The 13,042-nt window shown below is 46.3% G+C and overlaps 1 protein-coding gene across 2 annotated transcripts in view; it reads left to right on the top strand.

The window, feature by feature from the left end:
* LOC141096814 (serine/threonine-protein kinase Nek11-like) overlaps window positions 1-13,042 on the top strand; it is a 168,599-nt gene that overhangs the window by 137,253 nt on the left and 18,304 nt on the right. For both annotated transcript variants that reach the window (XM_073583660.1, XM_073583666.1), the window contains exon 6: window positions 1,080-1,229. In XM_073583660.1, the coding sequence (XP_073439761.1) occupies window positions 1,080-1,229 (150 nt within the window). The remainder of the gene's footprint in view (window positions 1-1,079; window positions 1,230-13,042) is intronic.

Below are 13,042 nucleotides of genomic sequence, written 5' to 3'. Positions count from 1 at the left end.
CATACAAACTCCTTGCAGATGTTGTCCTTGGTGGGATTCGAACCCAGGACCCCAGCGCTGCAAGGCTGCAGCGCTAACCACTGAGCCACCGTGCTGCCGTGCTAATTAATCTCTCTCTTCGCTACACTCATGCTTCCCCTCTTTGCAAATCCCTTCACTGGCTCCCAATTTCCCTGCCATGTCTGAAGAGTCCAGGTCATGGGCCTTGTTCATATGGGTGGCTGCCTTTTCTGTGGGGGCCTGGTCAGAGTGCCTTTTCCTAGGTGGGTGGGTCAGGGCCTTCTCCAAGTGGGCTGGGTTGGGTGCCTTGTCTATAGTGTCTGGGTCTGTAATGGTTAGAAGTGAACAGTATACAGAGATGGAACAACCCAGCTCCATACATTGTAGTAGCCATTCTAGGGTACTGCAGCTCAGCTCCCATTCACTTCAGCAGGAGCTAAGGTGTAGTACCTGTTAAACCACCACTAATACTGATTTCTTATAATAGGACATGCATAGAGTCCCAGGAGCCAAAAAAAGGGTCATAGTCTTTCCATCATAGAGGATCTGTCACCAGATGAAAAGTGCCCAGTTTGTGCTATTTTTTTTATTCCTGCTGATTCTCTGAGTAGTAATATATTTTTTCTTTTCTGTCGTACAGTTCCTGAGACATTGGCCTTAAAATTTGGATTTTTTTGGTCTTTATAAAGGGGGTGTGGCTCACATAGTAATAATGCAGAACAGCCAGAGACACGCCCTTGAGGATCCTGTGTGCACCTCCCCCTGGATATAGACCATAAAAATAAGCACTACATAAAAAGACCCATATCTGTGCAATCGCATGGGAGGATTAAAAGAATAAAAACAACCAAAGCCAGAATACTCAGGGGAAGTAAAATAAAAGCAAAAACTGGCCACTTTTTACCCAGTGACAGGTCCTCTATAAGTGATATTATTAAACTCTTATCATTCCAATAACTGCATCAGTTCTGCTACATCTGTAGCTATAGTTAGAGTTAGAGAAACATGCTGTACAACTTCCTCCACCATTGTACGATCTCATTTTCTTGGGATATTGATCGTCTTCTCCTTATTTGCAGGTCTCTGGGCTGTATTCTCTATGAGATGTGCTCCCTGAATCGAGCCTTCGACTGTCCGAAATGGATCAAACTTGTATCACTGATTGTGAATGGTCCCAGTCCTGCCCTTCCCGCGATATACTCGGCAGAGCTTAACGACATCCTGCAAAGGTGAGAGGATAATCCATGTGAGACAGGATTATAGTAAGAAACATCTGTTGTATTCCCATGGTCTATAGGAAAAAAGCACAAATGCAGGGTCCATCTGCCATTATCTACAAGGACCCCATTCACATTAGGTAAAAATCTTCTGCAACCACCAATTGTGGCAGGACTGGCTGGCCATCTGATGGGGCTTCCACACTGACCCTGGATAGATGATGCCGGGGAAAGAAGGATCAGGCAGTTGAAATTTCAATGTTTTTTATTCTTTTAATTTTCAGGGAAGATTAAGTCTCTGCCAGAAGAGTTTGGCAGCGGCTTTCTCCTGTCTCCCCATTGAAAACAGATGAATTCTTGGCCGAGCACTTATGTGTATGGTGGAGTGTTGAGAAATTACTGTTTGTTAAAGAAATTGTCCACTACTTTATCTGAGGATAGGTCATCAATGTCTGATCGGTCAAGGTCTAACACCAGTCGCCGATCAGCTGTCGTCGGTGTTGGCAGTAGGCGCTGCCGGTCGGAAATGCCGTCTTCTGATAGTGGCCGCATCTGGGTACTGCACATCCGCCTCCAGTCTGCAAAGGGTAAATATTCTGTGTGTGCACGTAGCCGTGATGTCACGTGTCACTGCATATTTAGGCATAGGTAAGATAGAGCCCCTTTTGGAGATGTAATGGTGGCAGTGCTTTATTACACCCCTGCAGTCATGTGTGAAGCTCTCCTCCTTCTTTCCTCCGCTGGTAACTGCCTGTGTAGGTGCTCAGTGATGTTTGATTGTCACCTCGCAGCCGATGTGTGACAGCCGCACAGGGAGATCTGATGCATCTCATCATGCTGCACCTTTGATTTCTGACTTTTTCATGTTTTTTTTTTTTTTAAGCTTGTGGGAATGGAGTGTGCAATTACATGAATAAGAGAAGCACATCCACCAAAAGCAAGTGACAAATCACTTATTTTTCTGGATGTGGTTACTGGACTCATGCCTCCGAGCCCACGGGGAGGACAGACCAGAGTTACCTCTCCTGTCTTGTGTGGTATATATACTATAGAGCTCCACCAGCAGAATATTGAGTGCAGCTCTGGAGTATAATACAGGATGTACAGTGGGTACGGAAAGTATTCAGACCCCTTTACATTTGTCACTCTTTGTTTCATTGCAGCCATTTGATAATTTTTTTTCTCATTAATGGACACTCTGCACTTCATCTTGACTGAAAAAAAAACAAATGTAGAAATTTTTGCAAATTTATTAAAAAAGAAAAACTGAAATATCACATGGTCATAAGTATTCAGATCCTTTGCTCAGACACTCATATGTAAGTCACATGCTGTCCATTTCCTTGTGATCCCCTTTGAGATGGTTCTACTCCATTGGAGTCCAGCTGTGTTTAATTAAGCTGATTTGGAAAGGCGCACACCTGTCTATATAAGACCTCACAGCTGACAGTGCATGTCAGGTCAAATGAGATCAAAGGAACTGGCTAGGGAGCTCAGAGACAAAATTGTAGCAAGGCACAGATCTGGACAAGGTTACAAAAGAATTTCTGCAGTACTCAAGGTTCCTAAGAGCACAGTGGCCTCAATAATCCTTAAATGGAAGCTGTTTGGGACCACCAGATGTCTTCCTAGACCTGGTGGTCTAGCCAAACTGAGCAACCGTGGGAGAAGAGCCTTGCTGAGAGAGGTAAAGAAGAACCCCAAGATCACCGTGACTGAGCTCCACAGATGCAGTAGGGAGATGGGAGAAAGTTCCACAAAGTCAAGTATCACTGCAGCCCTCCACCAGCCGGGCCTTTATGGCAGAGTGGCCCAACGGAAGCCTCTCCTCAGTGCAAGACATGTGAAAGCCTGCATAGAGTTAGCTAAAAAAACACATGAAGGACTCCCAGACTATGAGAAATAAGATTCTCTGGTCTGATAAGACGAAGATAGACCTTTTTGGTGATAATTCTAAGCGGTATGTGTGTAGAAAACCAGGCACTGCTCATCACCTGCCCAATACAATCCCAACAGTGAAACATGGTGGTGGCAGCATACTGCTATGAGGGTGTTTTTCAGCTGCAGGGACAGGACGACTGGTTGCAATTGAAGGAAACATGAATGCGGCCAAGTACAGAGATATCCTGGATGACAACCTCTTCCAGAGTGCTCTGGACCTCAGACTTGGCCGAAGGTTTACCTTCCAACAAGATAATGACCCTAAGCACACAGCTAAAATAACAAAGGAGTGGCTTCAGAACAATTCTGTGACCATTCTTGACCCGCCCAGCCAGAGCCCTGACCTAAACCCAACTGAGCATCTCTGGAGAGACCTTAAAATGGCTGTCCACCAACGTTCACCATCCAACCTGACGGAACTGGAGAGGATCTGCAAGGAAGAATGGCAGAGGATCCCCAAATACAGGGGGGAAAAACTTGTTGCATCATTCCCAAGAAGAGTCATGACTGTACTAGTTCAAAAGGTGCTTCTACTCAATACTGAGCAATTACTGAGAAAAAAATGAACTTTTTTGAATTTGCCAAATGGCTGCAATGAAACAAAGTGAAAAATGTAAAGGGGTCTGAATACTTTCTGTATCCACAGTAGCTTTGTTATTTGGAATGAGTGCAGAGGATTTTGAAAGATACCTTAATTTATATGTAGAATCGTTCTGGGGAAAAAGAACAAACTGCACCCAAATAAAAGACTTTCCACAAACCCCAAAATTGACAAATGAAAAGTATTTACAATTTTCGATCATTTGCTATAGACTGTAGCATTGTTCAGTTTTTGTAAAATAAAAAAACAAATTATAAACACCTATAAAAACTCTACAACAAAAAGATTGTGATATGAAAAAAAATTTGCCAAATATTGTTAAAAAAATGAATGTCACAAAAACTTGATGTTAGCAATAGTTCATTTACGTAATTCACTTTAAATGTGAGATGAGGATGAGATTTACGGTAATGGCAATAGAAATTACAGAGATTCATATTTACTGATAGTTTTTTTTCTTTTAGTTATTACTTTAGCTCTTTGATTATTTCTTCTGTAGGCAGTATCCTGCCATTTGACCCCTGCCTTCTCTATATTCTTGAGGTTGGCAGAGTCATTGAGTGCAGAGAGACTGATCGCTGAGAGCTTTGCCTCGGGGACCTTCCCGCAGCCGGTTAGCGCTGTGTCTACAGTGGTTCTCTAAGGTTCCCCAGAGCCTTGCATCTCTCTTAGAACATCCGAGGATCAAACCAGCAGGCATTTCCGCTCGTGACTGGCAAGAAGAGACCGAGCCCAAAGCACTGACTGCAGGCAGTATAGTCTTCTTAAGAGCAAGCCAAGGAACATAAAACAAGGGGGAGGGTCACTGCATTGCTAATTTAAGGACTGGGCAAAAGGGACACAATTTTCACTTTCTCTGTAGGAAACTAGGTCGGAGCGAAGCGCTTGTGAAGTCTAGGAAATCTCCAAAAAAATAAGAGGCTCCAGGTGATGTGCGGAGGTGGAGTGGCAGAGGAATTGGCTAAGAACCCGTCGTATGCCGGGGAGGTGGAAAAGAGCACTTAGACTAAAAAAGCAACTTTGGAAAACAAGATCATAACACACAGAATCGAAAATGATATCTGGGCTTGAACATTAATTTTTTATTATAAAATGCGAAAGAGATGGTCCCAATGGAAAAATGGCAGTTCTTTACACTTAATGTTCACAACACCAAAACCCAATCTTGTAGACATGGGCCCAGTGCTTGTTTTTTGTGTTCCCATTTCTTATAAAAGTGATTGCTGATGAACACAAGGTCTCATGTTTTCTAATTATGGGGTCAGCAGAGAGGGTGAACCCATATATTGAAAGTCTCCTTCTCAAATGGAGCAAGTGGACGTGTGGGATACGTGTATCTGTAAGCCATGCAGAAGTTGTAGTAGCACCAGGGCCTGGTTCCTCTTGAGACCTAACGGTCCCTCCACCCTGTACATGTCATGCAACATAGCTTCCAATAGGTGGCACTAGGGTCCTGTTGTCATTGCATGGCCCTGAGGTTGAGTTCTTGGAGAAGCCGCTGGCTGGTGGAGCGGCATGGCAGGAATGGTCAGGTAGCTAGGTCAGAACCAGGAGGAATGACAAGGACCAAAATTGTCAGAAGTCAAAAAAAAATTGTCAGTAAAAGGGCCAAGGTCTGAAAAAAAACAGGCTGGATAGGTGCAAAAAAAAAAAAAAAAAACAGGAACCAAATGTAGTATAGACCATAACTGGCAACTCCCAGCAGTAAGCTGGGAGGTTTAATACGATGTGGATGGCACTCACAACCATACTACAAAACTGGATGATAATACATCTCCTAGCCACACTAGCCTCTATGGCTGGACTGAGCCATTGCTGCACAGAGCCTCTGGTACTGACTTTTCTTCCATCACCAATACTACCCAAAGAACCAACATGGTGGCACCTAGTTAGAGAAGCAGACGTTATAGGAGCAGGTCCAGGAGACAAAGTGATGTAGCAATTCCGATGTCTTGCCCATCACTTACTTGGTTCCTAACATCTGTGAAGGTTTGTTACTCCAGTCTTGTTTAGCATCGACCCTGATTTTATCACACCTATTTGTCGTCTGTCTGCCCAGACTTCTGCCAAACTATCAATTCTGACCATATCTTGCTTGCCTTACCCATGACTTTTGCGGCTATGATTGCTGTTAGGAGGTTTATGCTTTTTAATTTAAAAACAGCTTAATATAGAGCCAGAGAGCCTGATTCCAGCGATGTGTTACTTATTAGGCTGTTTGTTGTAATTTCAATATAATCAGTGTTTTATCAGCAGGAGATTATCACTACAGGACTAGGTGTCTCCTGCCAATCAGGCTATTCTATGTAACCCCGCCCCTTCCTGTTATTGGCAACTTTCTGAAAAGAAGCTGCCAATCCGTGGTGTGGGCGGAGTTACACACAGATCAGCCATTCTGACAACTGCTACATCTATGGCAGAGAAAACAGGGATTGTATCAAAAGTACACCAAGCAGTTCAGTAAGTGATACATCACTGGAATCGGGCTCTCTGCCCCTACATCATGCTGCTCTCACATTACATGCTGACACATTCCCTTTAAGGGTGAAGTGCCGTCCCAAAGACTCTACACACTGGATTTAACCCTAAGCCAATCTGTTGGCGATGCAATATATGATACCACCCGTACATTACATTCTGCATTGACAATGGTCCCTGATGCCCGTTGACCATATTGTTCCAGGGGTACAGGACGGCATTGCTGGCTGCCTCCCTCTGTAATGTGAAGCTCATCTTCTACTTTCTTCTCAATGGTTAATGGGATCCTATTTGCAGTACAAAAAAAAGTGAAAGTAAATGGTAACAGACGCCGATTCCATAATGCTCGCCATTGTGTCATATTTATGGCTGATTTGTCCTCTCCGGATTTTCTCATTTCTAAAAATCAGCACCTGGAGGATATCTACTTTTTATAATTGTGACATTTGCAAAATCCCTTTCATGTCAGCGCCCGAGAGCCGACAGCTGATCAGGATATATCATGGCCCACTTTTACATTGTGCCGCTTGTTCAGAATGATACGGCTCTCCATTTAAGTCATCAAATACAAATACAATGGCCGTTCTTTGTAGAAGCTACGATGTGACACGGTATAAAGAAGAGAACAGAGATTTCATTACCGGCCTATTGTGGGATCCGTGTTTTCTGCATATTTTTATATACATGGAAGAGGAAAGGCACAATGATCATATGGAGAACAGCGGCAAAGCGGAATCTACAGTAAAGAACATAATGGTCTCACCTGTTCCAAAATGAATTACAGTATGATATATGAAAAACTCCAAAAAAAGTATATAGGATTTTTATTTTTAATAGGGTATTTAAAGTTTACATGACATGAGATAGCCATACTTTTAAGGTGATAGTCTTCGCGATCATTGATTTCATAATATACATTATATTACTGGGCACAAACCAGTTGCATCAAGCAACTGGTATATGGCCAACCTTTATAGCAGGAATGTGCCACCATCCTTTTTTTTTTTTTTTTTATATAAAAAAAGGGCACATTTCACATTAATGTTGGCCATATACCAATTAGTGTAGGATTGCATACACAACCCACGTCCTGACATTAGTGGGGGTTGTGTACAATCCTATATAAATGTTGCGGTTATAGGTAGTTTTGCCCCCAGCAGTTCGTCCCCAGGTACATTTTGCCCCCGCACATTTTGCCCCCAGGAAGATTCGCCCCAAACATCCTGGGGATGAAATGTGCAGGGGAGAAATGTACCCAGGGGGGCAAACTGCTGTGGGCAAAACATCCAAATCCCAAATGTTGCAGCCACCAACCTGACGGTGCATAATGTTGTTGCATGCTGCTACATCTAAATTTGAGCTGAACTCTGTTGCCCGATATTGCATTCTAATCCCTGTTTCATACACCGAGATTTGACCTACATCCCAAAACCTAAAGAGTATGAATTCTGATGCCTGTATCTTGTTTCTCATATTTAAAGGCTGTATATAACTTTTTTTTAGAATTTTTTTATTTTTATTATTCTGTTGCTTCCTAAATGCAAAGTAAAGCAAGTTTCGAAACATTGTCCCTCATTTTGCTTCATCAATTACAAATTCATCAGAGTTCCTAGACGGTTGCTCTCCCTGACCACCTATCTCAATTCCTGCATGTTGGAGATTGCAGCATCTCATTTTCTCTCTCCACCCTGAGACCGTTGTAACGAATGGAAGCGGAGGCAGAGATCGTGAAGTTCACATTCGTTTTTATTTTTATTTTAATTTATTTTTTAAGTGGAACCTCGGGACCACGGTCCAGGGGGCTCCGAAGGGGGCGTGACTAGTGAGCCCCGAGCACCCGTAGTAAAGCCCCTCAGGCAGGGCCAGAATGGAATACCCGGAGGACACAGGTGCTACCTCCAGTTAGACCCCGAACACGTGGCAGGTGTCCCAGCGGGACCAAAAGGGATAACAAAAGTTACAGCAGGGTCTGTAATGCGCTGGGTCCTGGATCCGGTTAGTTGGTAAGGAGTCGGTTTCAGTGACCTTCACACAGTCCTTGGACTCGGATGGCTGTAAGCGGAACGGGATGGCTTAGGCCCAGATGGTTGCTGATATAACCAGGTAACACAGGATACTGATATGCTGTGGAAACAGAGAGCATTAGATAATGCACAGAGACTGCAGATGCAGCGCAGACAGGTTAGCATGAGAACCGGATGTAGCAATGATAGATACTCGTTGCTCCGGCGCTCTCCCTATGGAGGAGAGGCCAGAAATAGCAGCCAGTGCGCTGCCATTGGTTGATTGCATTTTTTGAATAATGCACGCCGCCTCTTTAAGAAGGCAAGAGAGCTGGCGGGCGTGCCCTAATCGCCTTAGCTACAGATCTCCTCACAGAACGCCAGGAGGAGGAGGCAGGAGGGAGGACAGAACCCTGAGCAGCAGCATGAGAGGCTTGAGGTGAGTGCCCAGAACGGAGAGCAGCGGCAGGCCTGGATGCAGGGCCAGAACGGGGGCCAGGTGTAACAGCGGCAGACCTGGGCGCAGCGCCAGAACGGGGACCGGGTGTAACAGTATCCCCCTCTTTACACCCCCTCTTCTTCAAGCCTGCGTAGAACCGTTTAAGGAGAAGAGGAGCCTGGATGTTCTCCCTAGGCTCCCAAGATCTCTCCTCAGGACCAAAACCCTTCCAGTCCACCAGGTAGTAGGTCTTACCCCTTACTTTTTTTACGGCCAGGATATGTTTTACCTCAAATACATCATCCTCCGAGACAGGGTCAGGAGTGGTACCCGGATCCTTAAAGAAGGGACTCAAAACTACTGGTTTGAGGAGAGAAACATGAAAGGAGTTAGGCACACGTAAGGAAGTGGGCAACTTCAGCTTGTATGAGATTGATCTGTCTCAAGATCTCAAATGGTCCAATGAACCTGGGACCCAATTTGTAGGATGGCATCTTTAACCGGATGTACTTAGAAGAGAGCCATACCTTGTTTTCGGGACGAAAGATAGGCGCATCCAAACGTCTCTTGTCCGCATGCCTTTTCATACGCTGGGAGGCTTTCTCCAGAGCAGTTTTGGTATCTCTCCAGACCTTAGAAAAATCTTCGGAGAAAGTATCGGCAGCTGGAATGCCAGATGATCTGGAGATGGGAAGAGGTATTCCAGGTTGCAATCCGAAGACAATCTGAAAGGGAGACTTTCCAGAAGATTCACGTACTTGATTGTTGTAAGAAAATTCGGCCCAGGACAGTAAGTCTACCCAGTCGTCATGATGGGCGTTGACAAAGTGACGCAGGAATCCAGCCAGGATTTGCTTTGTCCTCTCCACTTGTCCATTGGACTGGGGATGGTACGCTGAGGAAAAATCAAGTTCAGTTCTTACCAGTTTACAAACTGCTCTCCAGAATCTTGAGGTGAACTGGACTCCTCTGTCGGACACGATGTGGAGAGGGAAACCATGGAGACGGAAGATGTGCCGGATGAACAGGTCCGCCAACTCAGGAGCAGTTGGAAGACCGGGTAGTGGAACGAAGTGAGCCATTTTAGAGAAGCGATCCACCACTACCCACACCACAGAACAGCCAGATGAGATCGGGAGATCTGTGATGAAGTCCATCGCGATATGTTGCCAGGGAGCAGACGGAATTGAAAGAGGCTGAAGCCTACCTGCGGGTAGATGCTTGGCCATCTTGTTACGAGCACAGGAAGGACAGGCTGTGACGTACTCCAGAATGTCCTTAGCCATGGCAGGCCACCAGTAGTATCGGGAGATGAGTTGCAGAGTCTTTCTCTGGCCGGCGTGACCAGCCAGCTTGGACGAGTGACCTCACCGAAGAACACGAGTACGCTCAGAAGCTGACATGAAAGTCTTCCCAGGAGGCAGCCGGGCAAGATCAGTAGAAGCGACCGTGACTAACATTGAGGGTTCAATGATGTGCTGCGGTTCTTCTTCTTGATCAGGAGGTAGAAAGGGACTGGAAAGTGCGTCTGCTTTGACATTTTTGTCAGCTGGGCGAGCAGAAACGAGCAAAAAACAAAACCCAGCGGGCTTGACGAGGATTCAGCTTTTGTGCAGTTTGGAGGTAAGCAAGGTTTTTGTGATCGGTGTATACGATTACCTGATCTCCTTCTAGAAGATGCCTCCACTCCTGCAGAGCCAATTTGATAGCCAACAATTCCCGATCTCCAACAGAATAATTCCTCTCTGCGGAAGAAAAAACCTTGGAAAAAAACCCACAGGAATGCATTTGCCCGGAGGACGATTTCTGGGTTAGTACGGCTCATGCACCTACTGAAGAGGCATTGACCTCAAGAAAAAATTGTTCATTGGAGTTAGGAGGATGAAGAACAGGTGCGACAGCAAAGGCCTTTTTGAGAGAAACAAAGGCCTCCTCAACCTCAGGAGGCCAATCCTTCGGATTTGTACCTTTCCGGGTTAGAGCTGAGATGGGTGCCACTCGGGTGGAGAAGTTAGGAATGAATTGCCTGTAGTAGTTGGCGAAGCCCAGGAATCGCTGTATGGCCTTCAACCCAGATGGACGAGGCCACTTGAGTACAGCCGATAACTTCTCTGGATCCATTTTTAATCCTGGGGAGGAAACAATGTAACCAAGGAAAGGCAAAAAGGATTGTTCAAAGAGGCACTTTTCAAACTTGGTGTACAGTCTGTTCTCCCTGAGCCTCTGTAAGACCAGGCGCACTTGTCTGCGATGCGAGACCAAGTCAGTAGAAAAAATCAGAATGTCGTCTAGATAGACAACACAGGTGTAAAGCAGATCCCTGAAAATGTCATTGACGAACTCTTGGAAAACAGCGGGCGCATTGCTTAGACCAAACGGCATTACCAGGTACTCGTAGTGGCCATCACGGGTGTTGAAGGCTGTTTTCCATTCGTCTCCATCTCTGATTCGGATCAAATTGTAAGCCCCTCTGAGATCCAGCTTGGTGAAGATCCTGGCCCCTCGGAGACGGTCAAACAGTTCTGAAATTAGAGGCAAAGGGTACCTGTTTTTTACCGTGATCTGGTTCAGTCCTCGGTAGTCGATACAGGGCCTCAGGGATCCGTCCTTTTTCTTCACGAAGAAGCCTGCTCCTGCCGGTGACAATGATTTTCGGATAAACTCTCTGGCCAAGTTCTCCTGGATGTAGTCCGACATAGCCTGAGTCTCTGCCTGGGAAAGAGGGTAAACTCTCCCACGGGGAGGAGATGTTCTGGGAAGAAGGTCTATTGGATAGTCATACGACCTGTGGGGAGGAAGTTTTTCAGCCTCCTTTTTCCCAAAGACATCCGAGAAGGACCAGTAAGCGGATGGTAATCCAGGCAGGGTATCAGGTTGGACGGGGGTGAAGCTGGTTCAATCCGGGTTAAACAACGGTCCGAGCAGGAATCTCCCCAACGTACAATTTCGCCTGTTCTCTAATTAAGGACTGGTTCATGTTTCCGAAACCAAGGCAAACCTAGAAGCAAGGGGTGAGACAAACCAGGGTACACATAAAAACGGATTCTTTCAGAATGCATAAGACCTACCCGGAGTTCCACTGGCTCAGTCTGGAACTGGACGGGTTCGGTCAGAGGCTGGCCATCGACAGCGGTTACCCGCAACGGGTTGGGAAGAGCCTGAACTGGTAAGTGGTAGCGATCCACAAGCGTCTGCTGGATAAAGCTTCCGGCGGCTCCGGAGTCCAACAGACAGAGTCCAGAAAATTTTATTGCTCCGCAGGTCACGGAGACTGAGATCTGCAACGAAGGAGAGGAACGTTCTCTACCTAGAGCGGCCTCTCCTACCGAGCCTAGGCACAGGAGTTTTCCGACTTCTTTGGACAGGAGCGGATCAGGTGTTTGGAACTACCACAGTACAGACAGCTTCCGTTTTTTGCGACTCGCCTCCTGGCGGCGGCTGGCAAGACTTACTCGATCTACCTCCATAGCTTCGGGAGAAGAGGATGAGGTAGATGTCTTGGAAGAATTAGAGTCCAGGTGGTAGGACCTCCTGTCACGCTTAATCTCCATGGAACACTTCTGAAAACGCAGGTCAATCCTGGTCACCAAGGAAATCAGGTCATCCAAAATGGTAGGCCTGTCCCGTTCCGCCAGCTCATCCTTAATTTTTCCAGATAGGCCCTCCCAGAAGTTAGCCAGCAAGGCCTCATTGTTCCAGGATAACTCAGACGAGAGTGTGCGGAACTGAACAGCATACTGAGCCACCGTGAGGGTTCCTTGGCGTAAGCGAAGCAGGGCAGAAGCGGTCGACGTGACCCGGCCAGGTTCATCAAAGGTCCTGCGAAAAGCTTCTAGGAAAGATTGAAGATCATTAACCAGCGGGTCTCCTTTCTCCCATAACGGATTCAGCCAGGCGAGAGCCTCTCCTGCTAGATGTGACATAATGAAGCCCACTTTGGCACGGTCAGAAGCAAACATATGCCCCAAGATTTCGAAGTGTAGGGTACACTGATTGAGAAAACCCCGACACTGAGTGGGCTCACCATGGAAGCGGGTAGGAGCCGCCAGGTGGGGGCCCTTGCTGGTCATGACAGCAGGTACCTGCCTGGTTGTTGCTGTGAATCAGGAGCAGCCAGGTTCTGCAGAGAATCCATGCGGGTGGACAGGTTACGTAGGTACGTCGTGATCTTATCCTGTTGATCTCTTAAACGGGTCACCTCTTGGCACAACTCCAACGTCAGAGGCCTCTGGGGTCCAGCGGATTCCAGGACGGAGCAATCTGTAACGAATGGAAGCGGAGGCAGAGATGGTGAAGTTCACATTCGTTTTTATTTTTTAAGTGGAACCTCGGGACCACGGTCCGGGGGGGCTCCGAAGGGGGC

The sequence above is a fragment of the Dendrobates tinctorius genome, unplaced genomic scaffold (assembly GCF_039654945.1).
Source record: "Dendrobates tinctorius isolate UK_male_01 unplaced genomic scaffold, ASM3965494v1 ptg000009l, whole genome shotgun sequence".
NCBI classification, from domain to species: domain Eukaryota; kingdom Metazoa; phylum Chordata; class Amphibia; order Anura; family Dendrobatidae; genus Dendrobates; species Dendrobates tinctorius.
Note: the sequence above shows the minus strand (reverse complement) of the source record. Positions and strands in the feature narration are given on the sequence as shown.